Raw genomic sequence first — 22498 nt, forward strand, 5'->3', positions numbered from 1 at the left:
CTGCTCCACTTATTAGGATGGATAAAACAAAACAAAACAAAACAAAACACTGGACAGTACCAAGTGCTGGTGAGGTTGTGGAGTACCTGGGAGCGCTCATACCTTGCTGCTGGTGGAAATGCAAAATGGTACAGTGACTGAAAAACTGCTTGGCAGTTTGTTTTAGCACTAACATGCACTCACCACACAATCCAGCAATTGCATTTTTAAGCAATTGTCCAAGAGAAATGAAAATTTATGTTAACACAAAAACCTGTATGTGAATATTTGTAGCAGCTCTATTCATAGGGGTCTCAAACTGGAAACAATCCAAATATCCTTCAACTGGAGAATGCACAAGCATATTGTAGTTCTTGAATGATTAAGAGGAACAAACTACTGATACACATCACATGGATGAATACATAATGCCAAGTGATAGAAAGCCAAGTGAGAGAAGCCGTACTCAAAAGGCTACATCTATTCTGAAAAAGGCAAAAGTTCAGGCATGGCTGAGAGGCCTGGAGGTGGGGATTGACTACAAAGAGCCATGAATTTTAGGGAGGATAAAATTGTTCTAGGTTTTGATTGTGGTGACTACATGAGTGTATGTGCTTGTTAAATTCATTAGAAGGTGCGCTAAAAAGATTATTTTACTTTATGTAAATTATACCTCAATATACCTGATATACCTGACATTTAAAAAATCTATCAAGAGCATTTCCCTGTTCTGTTTCTGTCGAGAGGATGGCTCTGGAGACGGTGCCCGAGGACCTGCGGCATCTGCAGGCTTGTTTGTTGTGTTCGCTGGTCAAGTCTATAGACCAGTTTGAATACGATGGTTGTGACAATTGTGATGCATCCCTTCAGATGAAGGGTAACCGAGAGATGGTATATGACTGCACCAGCTCTTCCTTTGATGGAATCATTGCAATGATGAGTCCAGAGGACAGCTGGGTCTCCAAGTGGCAGCGAGTCAGTAACTTTAAGCCTGGTGTGTATGCAGTGTCAGTCACTGGTTGTCTGCTCCAAGGAATCATGAGGGAGCTGAAAAGTCGAGGAGTGGCCTACAAATCCAGAGACACAGCTATAAAGACCTAGCAAGATGCATGGCTGCCAGTGTCTTTGCCACCTCCTCCTGCCTCTACTTATTTATTGTTGTGAAACTAAATGGACAGACCTTCACATACTCCCCCCTCTCCAATTCTGAGGCTCAGCGGACTGAGGAGAGAGCAGCACAGCATGTTCCTGGGCCATTTTACCTTCTTTGGACTACTAGTTGGGGTAGGAGTGGTGTGGGTTGATGGATTAATAGAGTGAATTGAGTGTGGGGTAGGATTTTTTTTCCTACCCACACCTCTGGCTGCTTCCTTGCCCATGGTCAGGTCTCTGTATCAAATGCCAATAAATGTGAATCCATAGCAAAAAAAAAAAAAAAAATCTATCAAGCTTCATTTATGGAAATCAACAAATTGGCTGTGCAATTATTGAAGGATTAATAGTATTTTTCTAGTTAAGAAATGGATAAGTGGGGCCTGGGATAGTGGGGAGGGCATCTCAGAAGATAGCCCTTGTATGAGCAAAGACAAGCAGATGTGATTTGAGTTTTGAGAGAAGGCACCAAAATAACCTGGCGGTCACTCAGAGGAGAAATCTGTTTAATAGTTAAGAGAGCAGGCTCTGGAGTTAGACAGCCTGAATTTGAATCTGGCTCTTGTACTTCTTATCTTTGTGACTGTCAATGTAAGAAACATTCAAACCTATAGATAATTTTTGTGCATTTATTTGAGCTAAACTGATGACAATTTGCAGGAAGCATACTCTCAGCTGATTGAGTAAATGCTCCAGAAATATGTCAGTTTGCACCTTATTTTATACATTATAATCAAAAGAGAAGACAGTAAGTGGGTTACATGAAATCCATTGGTGATAGATTAGAGAGGCAGGAGAAAGCAAAACTGGGCAATTTCTGAGATTGAGTAAAGAGTAACACGGATAGGCACATCCATCTCTTACACAGATGGGTACAGGATAGTTAAGTGTCAACAATTAACATGATAGCAATAACAATGAGGGGATTTGTGGTTTCTGCTGGTGAGGTATCTGTGCTTTGAGGGGTCTAGAAAAAGGGAGACTTCTTTGATATTCTGTTATAGTAGGTGCAAAAAGACAATAGAAAGGCTCAATTAAGGTAAAGGTTGACTTTTGTCAGGGAGGATTCTAGCCTAGGACATGACTACCCACCATAATCTGCTTTTAGTTAAAAAGTTGTAATTTCAGACCATCCTATGTGATTATTTTAGGTCTCTGAGTTAGCAAGGCCACCACACAGGCCTCCCCTGAGCTTGTCAGGTTAGTATGTGGCCCCTTTTCGTATAGTTGGGCACGTTACTTAACCTGTCTGTGCCTCAATTTCCATCTGCATAAAGAGAATGATAATAGTTACATGCCTTACAGGATTGAGAATTGAACTAATTAATACCCTCAAGTGCTTAGAATAGTGCTGAACATACAGTACATGCTCAATTAATGATAATAGATAAGGCTTTGGGGGTGGGGCAGGGCTGAATTAAGAAGAACCAGTTCAGGTGCCAGTGAGTTCCATGTAAGGCTTTTAAAAGGTGGGGCAGCAACATGATCAGATCTTTGTTTTGGAAGGATGGCCCGGCAGCTGCTGTGGAGGATTGAAGTAAGACAGTGAGGGACTGCTGTGATAGTCCCAGAGGCCTGAGCTGGGGCAGGGGAATACTGGTTCTGTGTCTCTGGAGGATGCGAATACACTAAGTCTTGAGAGAAAGAAGAAACATCAAATGCATTCAATGCGAAGAGGTAAGGTCTAAGAGCCAGAAGATCCAGCTTCTGTCTTCTCTCCTTAACCCAGACCATTCAGGATGCTCATAGGAAATGAAAAACCAGGGACATAATGAGCAGAAGCATTCAAAGCAATAAACATGTCTACCTAAACTTGGTGAGAACTGCACTCCCACACCCCTATTAAGTAATAAGTTTAAAAAGAATTCTAATTTACAACATGTGTCATACTAATTCGGGAGTCACTCTATGCAGAGAGTGCCTGGGAAAGGCCCCTGAACTGATTGTCATCTGAATCCAGTGGTGCCCAGCAGAGCCATGCCCTGGAAACATACCTTGCCAGAGGCAGATGTGTTGTCAGCCTGACCTTCAGCTCAGGCGCCAGAGGGTGGGTTTCATTATCTAAATCAAGCCAAGCACCAGGAACAAACACGATTATCCGGGCCCATCCAGAAGTGATGATTCCAAAGAAGCCACAAGAATGCACATAATCTCCTTTGTCTTGGGCTTTAGTAAAACTTCCTGGTATTTTGCCTATATTAGCTCTGGGTCACTGTCCTCCATCAGAGGACAGCTATTCCACCCGGCCCCAGCTTTTTCCTTCTATCTCTGTGTCTGTCTCTTCCTTTCATTTTCTCAGTCCCCAGCCGCCCTTACTCAGGAATCGAACCGCTCTCTAGCCACACTGGACGCAGAAAAGAGAGAAATATTTATAACTCTGTATATATACTGCACCATTACTAACCATCATGACTGTGGCCACCTCAGATAACAGGAAATGGTAACAGGTTCAATTTACACATCAAAATGAATGTACCCTTGAAGGGCAGTTCATTGCTAAGTTTTGCACGTGTGTGCGCGCACACACACACATACACCACTCTAGTCTTGAATAGCTTAACTTATACATCTATATATTTTTACTACCATCTGAACAGAGCCACTTCCTTTCTTTAATGCACACTAGAATTGATAACTTGCCCCAGCAAGGTTCCCAATCCCTTCTTCTTAAATCCAACAGCATTTAAAATATTGGGCAATGATTATGAATGTGTGTGTGTGTGTGTGTGTGTGTGTATGTGTGTATGCATGCACTGAACATCCGTACTTTGTTCAACCACTCCTCAATAGTTTCTCATAAAATCTATACTTGTCACATCCTCATCACTCACATGGAATCCAGCTTTAACATACAATCTCCTAAGTTGGTCTCATTTTGAACTCAGCAAGGGTCATCTCTCCATATGGGAAGTATAATGTAAGCATTACAGCCAACCATCTAGACTAATCCAAGCCAATGTTCCATTAGGACATGTTACATACAACACCTTTTTGAACTTGTAGTCATGTATCTCAGTATAAAAGCAGTTTCCTGGAAAAGGCTGAGTTCAACCTTCTCCCAACCTCCTTCCAAGCCCCAGCCTGTGACGGTGAGTCACGTGATAAGTGCCAGCCAGACATCATCTTGTGTTTTACTAAGATGAACTTTGGGTTGGAGGAAGCTGCTTGAGATAGAACAAGCCAATATCTCAGTTACAGTTGTGTTTAAGGTGTGTGTGTGGGGGTGAGGGTGGGGGAGGGTGGTATACGGGGAAGGTAATTACATTTTGCTTTTAACAAAATAACTCTAAATCATCATTAGAAATAAATTGTTCCTGTGATGCTGCAGACACAGCAGTGTCCATGGACATGGCTTACTAACAATGTTTATCCAGAATTATTCACTTTAATGCACTTACTGTCTCCTGCCTGACTCACCAAGTTATGAATCCTTTCTTTTATCTTACTTAAAAAGCAAAGTATTTAACACATGCCTCTTAATACAAGGCACTGACATTTTTTTGGAAGCAGGTAAGGGTCATAAATAACTGACCATTCTGAGAATGCATTAGATGAGTTTGTAGATTTATGCCGGGTTGTCTGCAGGTTTATGGTTTGTGCTTAGATTTCCTGTTGGCCATAATCAGAAAACCAGGGACAATGCTTTAGTGCTGAGGTAATTTTTTTTTTTTTTTTTTAGTGCATCTTCCAGTTAGATCGGTTTTTCTTTTCCTCCAACAACAATAATTGCCTATCAGAGTGATTTGCTTGGAAATTTCTGAGCAGGGTCTCTCACAGGTTACATTGCTAAGTTTTGTTCCTTGTGATCATTGCATCTATAGTAATCACATGATCACACTTAATATTCTGATGGTTTTATTAACAAGTATATAATACATATATTGCATACTGTATATAGTATATGAGGACTGTACAGTACAAATTTATGTTCACAGTTTGACATGACAAAATGTCATTACTGAATTCCCATTGGACTACAGAGTAGAAACAGAGAAGGTACATTAAACATTCACATCTTTAGTAAGAAAGGTTACCAAAATGTTTCAGTATTTGCAAGTATACTAATGCATGCTAAAAACCTTTACCCATTCAGTCTTATTAGCTTATAAAATATATTACACTTTATTAAAAATTTCTGCATAGTTTATACAAGTATTAAAGTACTGTAAATGTAATAATCCTGCTATACTTGCAGGTATGGTTTAAGAGATGCTAAGCAGAAAGATTATGTTGACCCTCTATCACTAAGTACATATCAGCAAAAAAAAAAAAAAGTGCTAGTATTTGTAAAACATAATATTGTAGCCCTCGTTTAATGCATGGAAAATGGCTTTGTAAATGTATTATTTCATAAGTGGATTTGCAATCATTTAGAAATTGTTAACCTTGACCAAGAAGAGAATAAATACCGCTCTGAGCAACTTCATGTATGACAGCGATTCCTTCAAGATGACAATATTTTCAAACCAATGGATTTATTTTAAAACTTTAGATCTTTGAGATTGTCTTTAAAACAACCTAACCAAGAATGATGTGCAGATATACAGTATCAGCAATATAGTCTTTCAAATTCCACATTAGTGCAACACTGATAGTGCAGGTGGGTGTTTAATAATGAAATATACATGTACATATGTAGTTCCCTGTAAATCTGTTCCAAGGCTCTCGAAGCTTCTGCATGTTTAGCATTTCCTTAGCTGAACGTAGCTATGCTGCTAACATTCTCCAAACAAGGCGCTTCAGAATGTTTAATGCCCATTTATGATGCCGATTCACATTTTAAAACTCTAATATATGATGGATTCAGATTTAATTTTTCTGACACTTGGATAATAACTGAATAAATTCTATAGCAATTTATACACTAGCTCCATGCTTACAAATCATTCTCATCAACTTGAATATTGCAATTAAAATCAGCCTTGATAGTAACATGGCACATCATTAAAACCACACACTCAAGGGCACCTTCTTTGAGGTCTCCCACAATAACAGCTAAAAATGACTAAGAGACTAAATTTCTCAACTATGATAGTAAGATACAGATATATATATAAAAGGAAAATTTGTAGAGCCAATTGGTAACTAAAGTATGTAGACCAGCAAGGGAACAGAGAATGATGGCTTCTCTGGATGGTTCTTTCAGTAAAAATGGAACTTTGTTAATGAACTGTTAACATAATCTAAGCAAGCTAAGTATAATGTAATAGTCTCTGCAGGGTTTTGCTTGTACTTTTGAACAGAATTTTGATATGCCATAGCAAACATTACATTTCATTAGAACCCATGAAGCTTTCTATTAATTGGACTCAGACTCAAAGCTCATTATAGAAAGATCAACTCTACCCTTTCTCATCCCCCTTCCCACCTTCTGTGGTTAGAATATACATAAACTGGTTTTCTCTATCAAAACAAAAAAAAAGTCCCTTGCATTCAAACTTAATTCTTCGGTGTGTTGTGGAAGAACCATTTCAAGAAATAAACACTTTGGCATGAATGTGACTAAGTATTTACAATACAGACAATACCTACTTTCCCAAGAGCTATTTTTTTTTATCCCTCAATTCATATCTTAGTTGCAACCAAACACACAACAACAAAGAAAAAGCCCAATTAGGATGTTTTAATATTCTAAACGAATTTTGCAGTGCTTAAAAAGAAAAAAAGTAAAAACCAAGTGCCAGATAACAAATTATTTTGCGTTTTTGTACATTTCCTTTCAGTTGGTTCAGAGAGCTGTTGAGTGGGACCTCTAGGTGTGCAGTCCTTACAACTACTTTCATTAACAGAGCGCCAAAGTAAGCTCCCCACACAATTCGCAGGCCTCCAGAATCACTTCTTCACTGATGCTTTGAAAACAGTGTATTCCTCCCAGTTAAAGTTGTGTTGGATCCTGAGTTGTGGCTCGGACGAATCTTCAGGATTCCATTCTTCTCTTCTCCATCCTTTTATGAAGGGGCATTTGGTCACATGTGCCCACTTTTGACCACCGTTGCCACTTCCTTCAAATTCAGAACCAAGGCATTTCTACACATGAATTATTTTTATTGGCATTTAGACTATGATGCTCAAAAGCCTACTTTTGAGAAATGTCCCCCAAATAATGGTGCTTTTTGTCTTGAACATGAACACGAGTCATTTTCAGTTTGTTCTTCTGACAGGATACTTGGTAGTGAGAGTGCCAGCTCCAACAGTAAACTTCGGGAATTGTTGAGCTACGTAGATGAATCCCTGAACTGTGATTTTCTATTTTTTTAGGAATCTGTCCCCCCAGTAAAGGTCTGTGTGCTTCACAACTATTTACAAATAGCGTCACTCAGGTCTTAATGAATCTACTTAGCAGATGCTTACCTGTGATATGTGTCATGAACACCAATGACAGCCAATTTGGCACCTTGTTACACACTTTCTGTACGAAAGCTATAGGAGTAATTTGGTTTGGGAATATAATCACCGCGCAACGTTTCCCTGTTTGCAGAAAGGCTCTCAGTAGGTTGGGTAAAGGAGCCATTCAGACCCCGATCCAAAAGATTCTTCACCATTATGGGGCAAGTATTTTTGTGGCGTCCCTCCTCTCAATGCTTGATGATCTATATTAAGGACATTATAGGACTGGAGATCGGTGCATGGGTAACCCCATCAGTATCTGGCTTCGCTGGACGGTTCTGCACAGCTGAAGATGCAGAAACCGAAGTTCTAGGAACGCACTGCACAGCTAACCAAATGATGAACTCTCACTGAAAACCCCTAGCTGGCTTCCTCCTTTGCCCCCTTGCTCAATGCCCCTTTGCTCCAACTCCATGCGATGCAAATACAGCATCCATCCCTTGAACTGACAGAGATCCCCTCCCTACGTCAACAACTCTAGCTTATCTTCCACTGGTGGCAAAGTCCTCCTTATTAGCTGCAGGCACGAAGGAGGGTAAAGGACTTAATGTCGATGAAGTGATAAATCCAAGTTGACAAGCAAGATTGGTGAAGGAAAAAGGAAGAGCTGACTGTACTCGCCTGGAATCTTGCTGCCCTTCTAGCTGACCTGTGAAGGGGTCCACCCGTCTTTTCTCTGTGCAGCACAAAATGCGATCACAGGGCTCAGAGGTATGCATGTCTCTGGCAAGGACTAGCAGGCTGGATACTGTATTTCTAATACATTTACTTTGACATTCTTTTGAGGAATACATGGACAAACCGACAACTGGTTCTGTTAGTTTACATGTTCCCTTGTTCTCATTACATTAAACTTATCTGTAAGAAGGGTTTGCTTAGCATCCCCGGAAAAAAAAAAGTGTTCACATTCTTTAGGTCTGACCCGTGGTAAGGAGGGAGGATTAGAGAATATTTACTACTGACCATATGGAAGTTTGACTGATATAAATTCAGAGATTCAGACCAGCTGAATCAAAATTAAAATGTACATGTAAAAAATGAGTTAGACAACGGGAGGGAGGACAGAGAGAGCTGGGCGAGTGGGGAGCCGCGTGCCTAGGCAGAGACGGAGACATTCAAACTAGCATGTGGCGTTTCCTATGCAGGGCAAGGTGGTCAGAACGGGAGAAGCTGCGGTCACAGTCCGGACACTGGAAAGGTTTGATTCCAGTATGTTTTCGGAAATGTCTTGTTAGTTCATCAGACCGAGCAAATTTCCATGTGCATCCTTCCCATGTACATTTGTAGGGTTTTTCTCCTGTAAAAAGAAAGTGAAAAAAGCTTATTTTTTTTTTCTGATAGAAAAAGGCTATTAATTAGTAAAGGCAGTAAAATTAAAATGAGCTAAAGCTCTTGACATATATTATTTCCAAGGTATGTCTATCCATTTGTCCCTCAATAACAATCTATATATATATGTAAAAGCCTAAGCAACTGTCCGACTGTCCAACCGGTAGCTATGATGCACACTGACCACCAGGGGGCAGATGCTTAATGCAGGAGCTGCTGAGCTGCAATGACTTGGCAGCTGCATTTCTCGGGTGATGCACCCGGAACCAGAGAGGAGGGAGCCCGATTCCAGGGTGCGTCACCCGAGAACTGCCCTCTCACAATCCAGGACCCCTCGGGGGATGTCTGAGAGCTGGTTTCAGCCCGATCCCTGCAGGCCAGGCTGAGGGACCCAACTGGTGCAAGAATCCATGCACCGGGCCTCTAGTATCTTATAAACCACTACAGGACAAGCAAGAAAACATTAATTCTCTTCAAAAAATCTGAAGTCTCTATCAACCGAAATATCTGTTGGGGATTTCAACATCTTATCTTTTGTTTAATGGATAATAACTATGCCTAAGTATAATGCTTTAATTCGGAAGTACTAACACTATAATAATGCGTCCCCACCCTGTTACAGCCAGGCCTCTCCAACCCCCTCCTGTGGGGTAATGGTGAGGACAGAAGACCCTTGTGGGAAAATCCTAGGGAGAGCCATTGGGAAGACCCTCTCAAATAAAAAGGCTGTTAATGGCTATCTTCCATGTTTAAATAAGTAAAAAATAGGTAATGGGCATCACTAACTAATTTCCATCCCTTGTTCTGGAGAAACCTTATATACTGCCATTCCTTGGCATTTCAATGAGATATTCAGACTTCGTCTTCTCTGCTTTGCAGCACAGAATATAAATGCTAAGAGGTATTTTGCCTACATCTGAATTGTTATACAATATTCAACTTGGTCTTTTTAATATTAGGCTGGAATTTGGTAGCATCCACCTCTGGGTTGTCCCATTAATGTCCTGGAGATGCTTTTATGAACCTATCTGACATAGGTTTGGGTGATTGGGTGTTCCTCTAAATGCAAGCTGTAGGTAGGCTGATTTTTCCTGGCTTCCTCCCCCCAGAATTCAATGAAAAACTCACTTCCACTGTGCCAGACACTTTCCTGCCCTTTTCCAAATCCCAGAGTCTTCTGTTTAAATATTTCTCATAAGAATGACTCATAAGAATTAAAAAAAAAAAAAAAAAATCGCCGAAACCGGTTTGGCTCAGTGGATAGAGCGTCGGCCTGCGGACTGAAAGGTCCCAGGTTCGATTCCGGTCAAGGGCATGTACCTTGGTTGCGGGCACATCCCCAGTAGGGGGTGTGCAAGAGGCAGCTGATCGATGTTTCTCTCTCATCGATGTTTCTAACTCTATCCCTCTCTCTTCCTCTCTGTAAAAAATCAATAAAATATATTAAAAACAAAAACAAAAAAAAAAACAAAAAAAACTACGTTCTGAGTTAAGAACAATGTATACAGAGGCAAATCCCTATCACACTAGAATTTCATACTGAAGAGTCTGAGGTTGGGTCAGATGTGACCTACAGTAAACATTAATCACCAATACGCACTACAATTAATCGGATTGTTTATAACATTTTTATACAATTTCCTTAAGATACTTTGCTACAAAATGTTGAAGAGCCCACGGAATAATTTTACATTTTCTTCACCTATACAACAATTTTCATAAGATCTGGCTGCACACTCTCTATTCGAGACTGGGCAAGATGGAAAATATTCTAGAACAAATATGGCAGGCAATCACATAGAAGTTCCCTCGGTTTTAGAAGTGAGGATTTACCCAAATTCAACTTCTATAGACTGCTGCATTTATTTGTCCTGTGTAAGGAGATGGTTTTTACTATAGTGAACTTGATGTACATTTGCCATAGAAGAGCCCATAGGAAGACCACACCCTGGTGAAGTAGGCCCATGGTTAAGAGTACTCTCCCCTCTGTTCCACTGGAGGATCCATCCCTTTCTCTCTCTTTCAATTGCAGAGTGCACAAGTGATTGACCCTCCTACAGTGATAACCTCGAGTCTATTCTACTTATAACAAAAGTAAACCATTACAAAAAACTTCATGCATCATGACAGACACATCTGTAAATGACTAGGGTTAACTTTCAGATGCCTGAAAAAAATTCATTATAATAACCTCTGAAAGTCAGAACGTTTGACTTAACATGTTAGTCTAATTCTTAAGAAGCAAGTGAGTCTTATATTTCTGATACCTGTATGTGTTCTTCTGTGTGCTTTCAAGTGAGAGCTTTTAGTGTACACTTTGTTGCATCCGTCATAATCACATCTGTGTATCCTTCGCTTCCTTTGGGTGTCTGGAGACTCCACAGGTAAAGGTCTCTTCCCCGGCTGTACTATGACTGAAGGGTGATTCCTGTGAAAGTCAACGTTAAATGCAAAATGTTGAGTGGAAGGCTCTTCCTTTTCTTTAGTCTATCAAAAGCATTAACAACACTGGGCAAAAACAAACAAAAAAACCCAACAAAATAAAAAAGAAATTAGCTGATCAACCCAAGAAGCACTGCTATATCCATTCAACAAACATTGAGTGAGCACCTACCATAAGCCAGGCACTGTGCTTGGCACCGGGACACAAAGATGAATAAAAACAGGGTTCCTGCCCTCGAGGAGCTCACAGTCTAGGGGGAGACAGACATGTAGATAAGTAATGACAGTAAGAAGAGTTAGGTGCTACGCTGCAGGGAGGTGCAAAGTGCTAGAAGTCTCTTTGCCTCAATAAAAATTTGCCTATTTATAGAATTTTGTGGCACTAGGTAATGCTGGACACTCTATTGCTCTACTACGATTCACAGGCCATCCTTACTTTCATTTATTGTTCTTTAGGGAAAGGTCAGATTCCCAAGTCTCAGGCAACCACACTGTAGGATGTCAGCCCTCTCAGGGACTCCTGACATTCTCCCTACCTCCCTGATTACTCGCGCCCAGACTCATATCCTGCATTTGCATAAACCGATCCATGTTAAACATCTCTTTTTTCAGAAAGGTAGTTGGAGAGAAAAGGCAGATGGGGAAGAGATGGGAAAGGCCTGTAGTTTAATGTTAAGTAATTAAAATTCCTAATCCATTCATTCATTTTAATCCATTCATTTGCTTTCCTAATGACCAATTATCTGATACATTACAAAGTTATATAGTTGGCCTCCAACTCTAACAAGAGACTTTTCTTTCAAATTTGAACCTAATTCCGGGCTGGTGGTGCTCAGTGGTTGAGTGTTGACCTACGAACCAGGAGGTCATGGTTCAATTCCTGGTCAGGGCACATGCCCAGGTTGTGAGCTCGATCCCTGGTGTGGGGCATGCAGAAGGCAGCCAATCCATGATTCTCTCTCACCATTGATGTTTCTCACATCCCCCTCCCTCTCTCTTCCTCTCTGAAATCAATACAAAAATATATATGTTTTAAAAACTTTGAACCTAAAGTTCTTAAGATGTTCCACATAACATATGAATGTTTTATGCAAGTGTGTAAAGGGAGAAAAAAAAGATTGGTGAGAAAGAAAAAAGGAATTTAACAAGATAAAAAAGGATAATAAAATTTAGTTATAAAAATCCAAAGGGAATCCCTGAAATGAAACTTGATTTTTTATCTTGGTTAAAATTTAAATACATGTCTTTTGTCAGTAACTTTTTCAGGGCATGCTAGGAAGCAACTAGAAGAAAATCAAAGTCGTGTTTAAGTGACCTCACATTTTCTCACTTTTATTTTTAGCAAAGAAAACTGTCACTTTACCTTCCTACCCTGATGCTTAGAGGGGCGATACAGAAAAAACAAATGGCCAAGTTTAAATACATGGAAAAGTGAACATGAACTAATGATGGGGGAAAAAGACAAGACTTAAATTTTATAAATATACAAACAAATAGAGAAAATAGAGAAGTGAGAAGTTTATGAACAGATATAGTTTTTATCAATTTAAAATTCTTCAATAAAAAGGAAAAGGTTATCAGTTTATTTTTCACTTTCAACTTTAATTCCACTGACTGAAAATGTTTCATCTGCACTAAGAGAACTTCAGGAAATAAAATTCTGAGGAAAAAAATGATTACATGTATCTCATATGCTCTGGGATACTGAAAGAGAATTCTAGATGATTTTAGAAGTCTCTCCCAATTATTAGACTTTATGGGTTGTGAATCAGCCGAATAGATTCTGTGCAGTAGTTAAGGAATGGGTTTTCCAGTTGCTTGTTTTGTGTGTAAAGGTATGCTAAAGAGCTGTGTGCTCTAGCTTAAATCCCAGCTGACAGTCCCAGCTCTGGAGCTGACAGCCCTGGGACCCTGGGGGCAAGGTGTTGATATCCGCTCTGTGGAATGAGGATGATGATACGAGATCTTGGAAGGTGATAGTGAGTAATGTACACAAAGCATTTGAGAACAATATGTGGCCCAGCTGCAGTGGCTCTGCTGGTTGAGTGTTGTCCTGTGCATGGAAAGGTTGCCGGTTTGATTCCAGGTCAGGGCCCATACCTGGGTTTTGGGTTCAGTCCCTGGTTGGGGCACATAGAGAAGGCAACCAATTGATGTTTCTCTATTCTTCTTCTCCCTTCCCCTCTCTCTAAAATACAATTTTTTTTTTTTTTAAGAGAACAATATCTGTTCCAGATGTAAATCTACTCAATGGTAGCTGTTCATAATTCAAGGTTCTGAAATCTATTTGTAAATGTAGCCCCTACATTGTTTAATTTCATGAAGTGTGTTTTTTTGATGTCTCCACGCCGTATCAGGAAATCTCTATACCAGCCACCAGCTACCTCGAAAGGCACCATCATTCTGAGGATGGTTAGCAGCCCCATCTCTAAAGAGCCAGATGTTAGTATAGGCTGAGGCTAGAGATCAGGATCTTGGGATCTCACCCTTCTTGGTCTCCTCACTGCTCATTTTAAAAGAGGCTGTTTGGGAACATTACAACCAAGAAGTTAGAACAGCTATTAAATATCAGAGACCTGGTCATTGTTTTGAGCTAAGCCGATCTCTCAAGTTTGCTACCATTCATATATACAACTAAATGGAACAACCTGATCCTTAAGCTGTTTGATTTTTTATTATCAAGCTGTTTGTTGTACATTTTCACACATGCAAATATACAGCAGCAGCAATTTGATATACACTTGAGTGCCTTTACAAATAATTCTAGAGCAGTAGCTCCATGATCAAGTGGATTCCAAAGCTGTATTTTGAAGTCTGCCTCTAAAGAAAGGTTTTCTTAAGGCACATATTGGGGCTGCCTCTTCGCAATGCTACTAGGCGCTTGGTTTCAAATGATTCCTTCCTGGCTAGCTGGTTTCCTATGGGGCTGCTACTGGGCTTACTCCAAGACATTACTTAATCACATCTGTGAGAAAATTATTTGAAGAGTACATGTCCCAGTTGTGGCTAATCTGTTGAATTTTTTGAGAAGCAAAATGCATTCTTAGGTCAGCATTAGACTAAGCATCTTGCTCATTAATCATTAAAAGCCATCCAGCCTGAGATCATCAAAAGAACATTACTCAAAATAAGAAAGAGAAAAAGTATTTTATCTTCAGCAGCATTCAGGACACAGCATATTGCTTTCAAATACTCTTTTTCCATAATGCTTCACATTGTAATTCACAATAACCTGGACTTTGGAATAACCCCTTTCAGCCAATGGATCACTCCCTATGTGGGCAATTGGCTTTAGAGCATCTTTTCCATCATCTGTGTAGGAACAATTACAAGTGCAAGTCATATGGCCTGTGACACCTGTCATCGTAAGTAAAAGAAGCAGTGCAGCCTACATGATGTATCCATTTTGGTTAGTCTTTCTGTTTTTTCCTTCCACTCGGGTGCATGAGCAGATGTGGGTTAAAAATGGCAGGAAGAGCCCTCATCTGGGTGCAGGAGATCAAGCCTAAGCCCCTCTTGCTGTGAACAGTGTGATTACAGGAGAGTCGTCTCATGTCTGGCTCTTCAGTTCTCCATGTGCTGACTCCCATATGCTTGTTATGGGAGAATAAAAGTTGGAAAAGTTTCCTTTGGGGGTGAAGGGGATGCTATGCAATTTTGAAAAGCAGTAATGTACAAGTCCCTCAGACACTCTACTACTGATGGGGCTGGGTAAGAAAATTCACTCTCCACTTATCAGCAAGTATACGACAACAACAAAAATTGACTGCGATTTGGTTCACTGGGCAATTAATACATGAGCTATTATAAGGGAATCTACTTGGGTTGAATGTGGATACAATTAGAATATTTGGAATTCCAGTAAAACCAGAGAATTCATATTCTATTGCAGAATTATTAACTGTGTAAGAGAGAGGGGTGGAGAAGATCAAGTAGCCAGGTGGGCAGAACATGTGTTTAAGTTGGAGAAAAGTGACTTGGGAGGCAACTGTTGCCTCAGTACTAGGAAGCTGGCCACTAAATCCAATGTTAAAAGCACCATAATACAAGATAATTATAGCAAAATAATAATAATAATAATAATAATAATAATTATGACCAAAAATGAAAATAAAGAGGAAAAAGTATTTTATCTTCAGCAGCATTCAGGGCACAGCATATTGCTTTCAAATACTCTTCTTCCATAAAGATTAAATGATTAGCCCAAGGTCATACATATGGTAGGGAGCAGAGCTGGGATCCAAGATGTCAGACCCAAAGACCACTTCCTGAACTACTTCAAACACACCTTCCAGTGTCATCACTGGTAAACTTCAAGGTTACCTACAGTGGCAATCCCCTTAGTGATGTTATTTAACCTGTGTGTGGCACTGTCATATTACAGCAGGTAAGACCTAAAACAAACCACCGTTCAGGTGTTTGGCTGCTGACCAACACAGCCTGAACCTTCCCCTCCATGGCAGTCCCAAAGCAGACTGAACATCCCAGGGGCAGGCAGGGTTTAGAAGGCTAGAGAATAAGCTGTGTCATGGCCGGGCTTCTCTGAGCTACATGGTCAATTTCTGTTGCCACCACTTGTTTACAGGACTTGTTTTGGAGTGTCTTTCTTGGGCTTGTGGTTGGCCTGAAGATTGTAATTCAAGACATTCCTCATCATGGAGACAGGAGACTCTATGAGAAGTGACAAGTAGGAATACGACATGGGTCCATATGGAGTTTTCATGATCCAACCTTGTGGAATATTTAGAACACCAAATTCAATCCACGGTGGGATTAAGATTCTGGAAGAACTATGTGTGCAGTCTGGACGAGTGAAAAAATAAGATAAAAACAATGTATGTGGTAAGGTGGCAAAATCATGGGTGACCAACTCAGTGGTAACTTGAAGTCATTGTCATAATGCTGTCTGTGTTACAGAGCATTTTTTTTGGAGAGATCCCCTCATCTTGCCCCATGGCTGCTACATGCTACAGGGTGCTCCTGGCAATCCACACATCACACGCTGGAAGCTTGTGCTTCCATTCCAGGTCCCGAGATGCATGCTGCTACGCAAATGCCGGGTAGACCTAAATATACTTACTCTTGCAACAATGCTTGCGGGGGGGACACTGAGTTCATTAAAGGGGGTGACATTTCTTCTGGATAATAATCTGTCCTCTGTGGTTCGATCCCAGGTTCTATTTTAATTTTTTTCTGTAATATAGGCTTCTCGTATGATTCAATTACAGGTACTAAAAAATAAAAATAGAAAAGTCACTCTGTGTACAATTTACCAACTTCAGCTTTTAAAAAAGCTTATTCCACAAGTCCCATCTATAACACTGATGTGTGACTATTTAACTGCCTTTGGCAAATTATAGCAGCAATGAATCTGAGGGGCATTCTTGTTTCTCTGGCCCATTATTTTGCCAGTAAGCAGTGTACATAGGAAACTGGACTTTTAAGACATCAGCCCCCAAATGATTCTTCCTTATGATTTTTATTATCTCCTTTTAACCCCCGTCTTCTGCCCAGGACCAATCAATAAACAAGGTGCTTTTAATAGCCCTGAGTAATCACCATGATCTAAAGGTATTTATTGAATGCCTCTTTGCACCTAGAACCGTATTGGCATTCCATGAAGCAAAATATAAAGTCAAGATTCTTACCAACCCAAAGTTGACAATTATATAGTGAAAGTAATCATTTCATAGCTTTAAACAGACAACCCGATTCTTGGGAGCTCTTCCAGTATCAACACTTTAAGGCAAAACACACACACACACACACAAAAGGAAACGCCTTAGGCAGACTCTAAGTGGGATATTTCCTTTGAAGAGCTTGGCTCAGCTTCCTTCCCTCTCCCCAGGCTGTCTGGTGAAGACACCGGAGGTTCTGGAATTTACCTTGCATGCTACTGTTCGAATTTTCCATCTCCTCGGACAAGGACACCATGAGCGGCTGCTGGAGGTGACTGGTGTACATGAAGGGGACGGGCTGCACCACGACGGGCTGTATGACCGGCAGTATCCCCGGGCTCCGAATTCCGTGCCTGGACAGGGCAGCGGCCATCACTGGTGGCATGGACAGCGGCATGCTGAAGGGCTGCACTCCCGGGGGCGGGGGCGAGTACTTTTTCATGGGCGGGCTGGACGACGGCATGCTCAACCCGGGCGAGGCTCTCCGGTGCGAGGACTGGAACTTCAGCGAGGAAGGAGAACTCCCAGCCGAGGGCGGTGAACTCCTCTTGTTCACGGTCAGGTCCACCGGCTCCATCTGCATCCCATGCGACAGGACCTCCGGGGTCTGAAAGAACTTATCGGATAATGGTGTGGAGTAGATGACTCCATACTTGCTGGGCTTTATGGACTCCATGTAATTAGATGGGTATGACTATTGGAAAGGGAAAACAACACGGGAACAGCCAAATAAGTACATTTGCTTCAAACACAAATTAAGATGCAAAATTCTACAACAGGTTATAGAAGAGAAGCCTTATGGGCTTTTATCATTAGGAGTCAGCATTGGGGTTCACCAAGAACCAGCCAAGCCAAGTAACCTCTTTGCTTTTCTGATGGAGTTTCTTAACTGGCAGGAAATGCCCTCTCTGGCTTTAGTGTGTACCCCAGCAGCAAGGCACTGAACATTTCTCATAATATACCTTTTCCAGGACATCCAACAGTCCTGATTTGCCCGGGACTACCTTGGCTTTAGTATTAAAGTCCTACAACCTAGGAAATGCCTCAGTCTCAGGCAAACCAGGATGTTCGGTCACCCTACACGCCTATACATGGAAGGCCACCCACACTAGGGTAATTATGTCCTTGGCCCCAACTTGTTCAATGGTCTTATGCACAGTTTGAATAAAGGTGTAGAAGATGACTCGATTTATACATTTGTGGATAACACAGAACTGTAAGAAACAGCTAATATAATATGACTCAAATCAGGCCACCCGATGCTTGAAATGAGGCCCAATGTTCTCTACATCTTGCTCCCCACTCTCAAAAGCTAAGCTAAGAAGACGTTGAAAGAGAGACAAAATGGTTTGTTTTTCCCCCAAATCTAAGATCTGTTCTACAATTGACCTACTTTACCTTCAAATACCCTTCTCTCTTCTAATATCAGGATAACCCAACTCATCTACCAGCTTTAAATATAAATAAATCACAATAATTGCATATTCTGGTTCATGTTCTTGGCCATGGAATTCACTAAAATTGCTCCATTCCTTAACTATAATTTAAAAATGAATCTTTGTTGTAGAATGCTTTAAAAAAAATTAAACACCAGCCATTTTCTAAACATGCAGGCATTTTAGGGAAATTTTTAATAACCACATGTATAGTCCTGCAGAAAATAACTCGTATTTGAATGTTTTACAGTGAAAGTGATAAGCAACGTACTGTGCCTCTCTTCCAGCTCTTTTAAAAACATTTTATTTATTTATTTATTTATTGAGTTTTAGAGAGAGGAAGAGAGGAAGGCGGGGGAGAGAGTTATTTTTGTTGTTCACTTACTTATGCACTCATTGATTGAGTCTTGTATGTGCCCTGACTGGGGATTGAACCCACAACCTTGGTGCATCAGTCTTCCAGCTCTTAAATCCTATGTGGTTATGATTCTGAGGCAATACTAGCTCATGACGCAGCTGAGAAAACCCACCAATGGAGACTTGTAATTAAAGGACTGAATGCACTGTTCATTTCTGAGCCTCCCAGACCCTCCAGTGGCCACTCCTGTGAGTTGTAAGTCATTGTGGGGTAGCAGTGGTTTGGACTGGGCTTAAGACAGAGATCACACCCTTTCCTCTCTGGGTCTTGCTGGACGGCTCTCCACCTGGCTCTGCATCAGACTCACTTGTGCTGTTTTTGAAATGCAGATGCCTGGCCTCTACTGCAGGCCTACCGAGCACCGAGTATCAGGGCAAAGGTCCTAGGCAGTATTTACGTTCATCTGACTTTGATGTCAGTTTCCCATCTTTAGGATTAAGTACTTTGTTCTTCTGTCCTTTCTTTATCCATATCATCAGAATCTGTGTGGTCTAGAACAGTGATGTCTGCGGCCCGGGACCCGGTGAACAGACAGTGCTTTAAAATAGGTGTTTATTTAAATGCATACGGAAAAAACTTTTTTTACAGTAGTGATATAATGCTCCCTATTAAAAAATTATGTTAACAAAAGCAATTCTATAAAAGAGGGCAAGAAATATTGCTAACTAAATATTAGAAGTACAGGTGCCATCAGGATATGGCCAAGCTCCTCCTGGAAGGCTGTGAGGCTAAAATCAAAATTGGACTCAAGGAGGTAGCCTATGGATGAGCTTCAACACCCTGCGCCCTATGATCCCCTCTCTTTTCTCATACAAGGAGTGCAGGAAAACGGGCTTTCATCCTCCTAGCCAGGGCTTCACAAATTCACTGGGGATCTTGTTAAACTGTAGATTCGCAATGACTGGGAGGTGGCGGAAGGGGCACCGACCGCCTTCGGAACGGCACGGCTCTCAATAATAGCGATGCAGAATAGAAATACTAACTCTTAGTATGAAAATCTGGTTTGTCGCTTAAAAAACAATTTAAAGAGGGGAGGGAAGAATATGCATTACTAAATCTGCCTAAAAGCAAGGGCATGAAGGAAATAAAATCAGGAAATCCAAACTGTATAAATTGTTTTAAAAAACAGCTTTGAGTCATGTATGGAGAATCAAATGAAGAAAAGACTATTTCTAACTTTCCTTAGACCCTGGCACCCCACAAGGTGTGAGGGCTCCAAACATACAGCAATATTAACATTAAATATGTTTAAATTGAAATACTGAAAGAGGCACAAGACTCACTAACAAAACAAAAAAAATTTTAAAGCCCTAGCCCATTTGGCTCAGTGGATAGAGCGTCGGCCTGAGGACTGAAGGGTCCCAGGTTCGATTCTGGTCAAGGGCATGTACCTTGGTTGCGGGCACATCCCCAGTAGGGAGTGTGTAGGAGGCAGCTGAATCAATGTTTCTCTCTCATCAATGTTTCTAACTCTCTATCCCTCTCTCTCTCCATTCTTCTCTGTAAAAAATCAATAAAAAATATATTTTTAAAAATTACAAACTATGTACAATGAGGTTAGTTTAAAGAAGTAATTAAACACGGGGCGGGGGGATCTCCCCGGGTCCTAAAGTTTAACCTGCTTTACATATAATTCTCTGAAGGGCAAAAGCTCTGATACTAGAAAGAAAAACTTCAGGAAATGAGAGGCGGCATTAGTTGTCTCTCCTCACCAAAATGTAACTTCTCCCTTCTTCCCAGCCCTCTTCTCCCAAGAGCTCCCTATGACCTAGATTTTAATGCCAAGTTATTGGCAGCTCAATAGGAAGCAAAACGAGGACACACTTTTATTGCTGTCGTTGCTGGATTTTTCTATCAGTGGGTGAGTTTAAGGAATTTAGGACCCGGGAGATTGGCAAATTTCATAATATTCCCAGGTTTCTCTCGCCATAAAGGAAAAGAGACGGCCATTCAGAAAGCCGAGTATTCTAAACACGATGCAGTTTTGCTGAGAGTCTGCTCTCCAGCGAATGCCCCCTGCGCCCTCCACTGACTGCTGTGTGGTGTCTGTGAGGCCACAGGGCTAGAAGTAAGGAGACACCGCTGGGCACACAGCGGAGGACGCAATGAACTCTCTCCAGTCCGACCGCCTCACAGAAGGGTGAAGAAATGTGGTTCCTCAGACCGTCTCCCTAGCCAATTTCCTAGCAATGTTTATCAGAGCCTTCGAATGACTGGGGTGGAGCACACAGCTACTGCAATCAGCTCGCCACGACCTGGTCCCCCAGAGTGGAAGGACGGGTGCAGGGTTTGCTTCGGGTGCGCACACCCTGGTCAACAGTTGCTTCCTTTTCTGTTCCAGACCATTCCTGTCTTCTAACTAAGCCATGCAAATAGGCGTGGCCACATGGGCCCCTGATCCAAATCAGAGGCAAGCGTAGAAAAGCGCCTCTGGCCACTGAAGGACATCCAATGCCACCCTCCCCTCCCCCATCCATATGCTCAGCCAAGGAGGCTCCGTGAGCTGGAGCCCAGCAGCCTGAAGACAGGGCTCACGCAAGGGATTCTCCCCCTCCTTCCATCTGGGGGTGGTACTGGGTTTACTTTTCAAAAAGGTTTGGTTTGGACACTTCTCCAAAGCTATCCCTTTATACTCAAGTGAGAATTTCAATAGTTTCTTATTTTATTGGGAATACTTTTGGTGAGGTTTCCATTACAAGACGGTTAAAGTGGATCAAGTCTCTATTTCACTACTCAGGAATATGAAAAAGAAGTGACCATCCGTGACGGGCCGATGGCAAGTCAGAGGAATCTTCATACCGAGGGTGGGGCTCCCAGGGCAGAAAGGCGTGGTGCATGTGTAAACACACACTCTGGAAACTGCAAATGTCATGCCTCTCTATGCAAACACTAGTAGAAAGCTCTCTTTCTACCAGGCACGGAAGAGTCGTGAAAAGTTTATGCTGGAACAGAGCAGAGGAGCTGTTAAGTGCTTCTCAATCTGTCAGGAGTCTGTTAGATAACAATTTTCATTTGAAAAAAAAGAAAAAGAAATGTACTTTCTTCAAAAGTAACCTTCCTATAGGAATAGAATAAGGAAGAATACTTTTTTAAAATTTGTTTTCTTTCTCATTTCCTGAGTTAAATTCTTTAACTTTCTTTGGGAATGAATGGGTGAAAACAATTTCTTCACATGTGCATTTTATATTCATTCACATAGTGTCTATGGTTTATAAATTGTAATTTCCAATTTTACAAATAATAATTAAAAAAAAAGGCTCAGGCAGCTGCTGACAGTTTTGCCAACTTTGCATTGAGAGTAAGTAGCAGAGACCCAGGCACAGACCTGAGCAGGCAGGGTCTCCTCTCCTGATTCTTTCAGTTTCTAATAAGACAGTATCAAGCCTGACTATTTGCCTCAAAGCACAGGATGGTATGAAGGCTTACATGGGGTAAGTGAGAGAAGACATTTCCTCACTTTCTCTAAATTATAGCAAAATACCAAATAGGCAGATTGCTTCTGCTATGCTCTCATTTTAAGAAAAAGGGGGGTTTTGAGGAGGGAAGATAAGTCACAGTAAGATATTTTTATTCTATGTGGAATTAAAACAAAATTCCTCTTACAAATTATTCTATACTGCCTTAATGTTTAAAACATAGCTTGAATAACCAAAGACTTGAACCTTCAGATCAAACAT

At 41.1% G+C, this 22498-nt stretch overlaps 2 protein-coding genes across 3 annotated transcripts in view; one reads left to right on the top strand and one right to left on the bottom strand.

The window, feature by feature from the left end:
• Positions 1-710: 710 nt before the first annotated feature.
• Positions 711-1144, top strand: LOC103284902 (transcription elongation factor SPT4-A-like). Its single transcript, XM_054723913.1, has one exon. The coding sequence runs from the start codon at positions 727-729 to the stop codon at positions 1078-1080; it is 354 nt and encodes a 117-aa protein (XP_054579888.1). The 5' UTR covers positions 711-726; the 3' UTR covers positions 1081-1144.
• Positions 1145-6739: 5595 nt separating this feature from the next.
• The window catches only part of KLF3 (KLF transcription factor 3), a 34277-nt gene continuing 18518 nt past the window's right edge, over positions 6740-22498 (bottom strand). For both annotated transcript variants that reach the window (XM_008140214.3, XM_028143663.2), the window contains exons 3-6: positions 17175-17661; positions 16370-16520; positions 11115-11275; positions 6740-8815 (exon numbers count right to left, since the gene is read on the bottom strand). In XM_008140214.3, coding sequence (XP_008138436.1) covers positions 8634-8815; positions 11115-11275; positions 16370-16520; positions 17175-17661 — 981 coding nt within the window. In that variant the 3' untranslated portion in view covers positions 6740-8633. The remainder of the gene's footprint in view (positions 8816-11114; positions 11276-16369; positions 16521-17174; positions 17662-22498) is intronic.

The sequence above is a fragment of the Eptesicus fuscus genome, chromosome 2 (genome assembly GCF_027574615.1).
Source record: "Eptesicus fuscus isolate TK198812 chromosome 2, DD_ASM_mEF_20220401, whole genome shotgun sequence".
Classification (NCBI taxonomy): Eukaryota; Metazoa; Chordata; class Mammalia; order Chiroptera; family Vespertilionidae; genus Eptesicus; species Eptesicus fuscus.

Coding starts and splice junctions, on each gene's coding strand:
- LOC103284902 (XM_054723913.1), top strand. CDS start 727: ATGGCTCTGGAGACGGTGCCCGAGGACCTGCGGCATCTGCAGGCTTGT.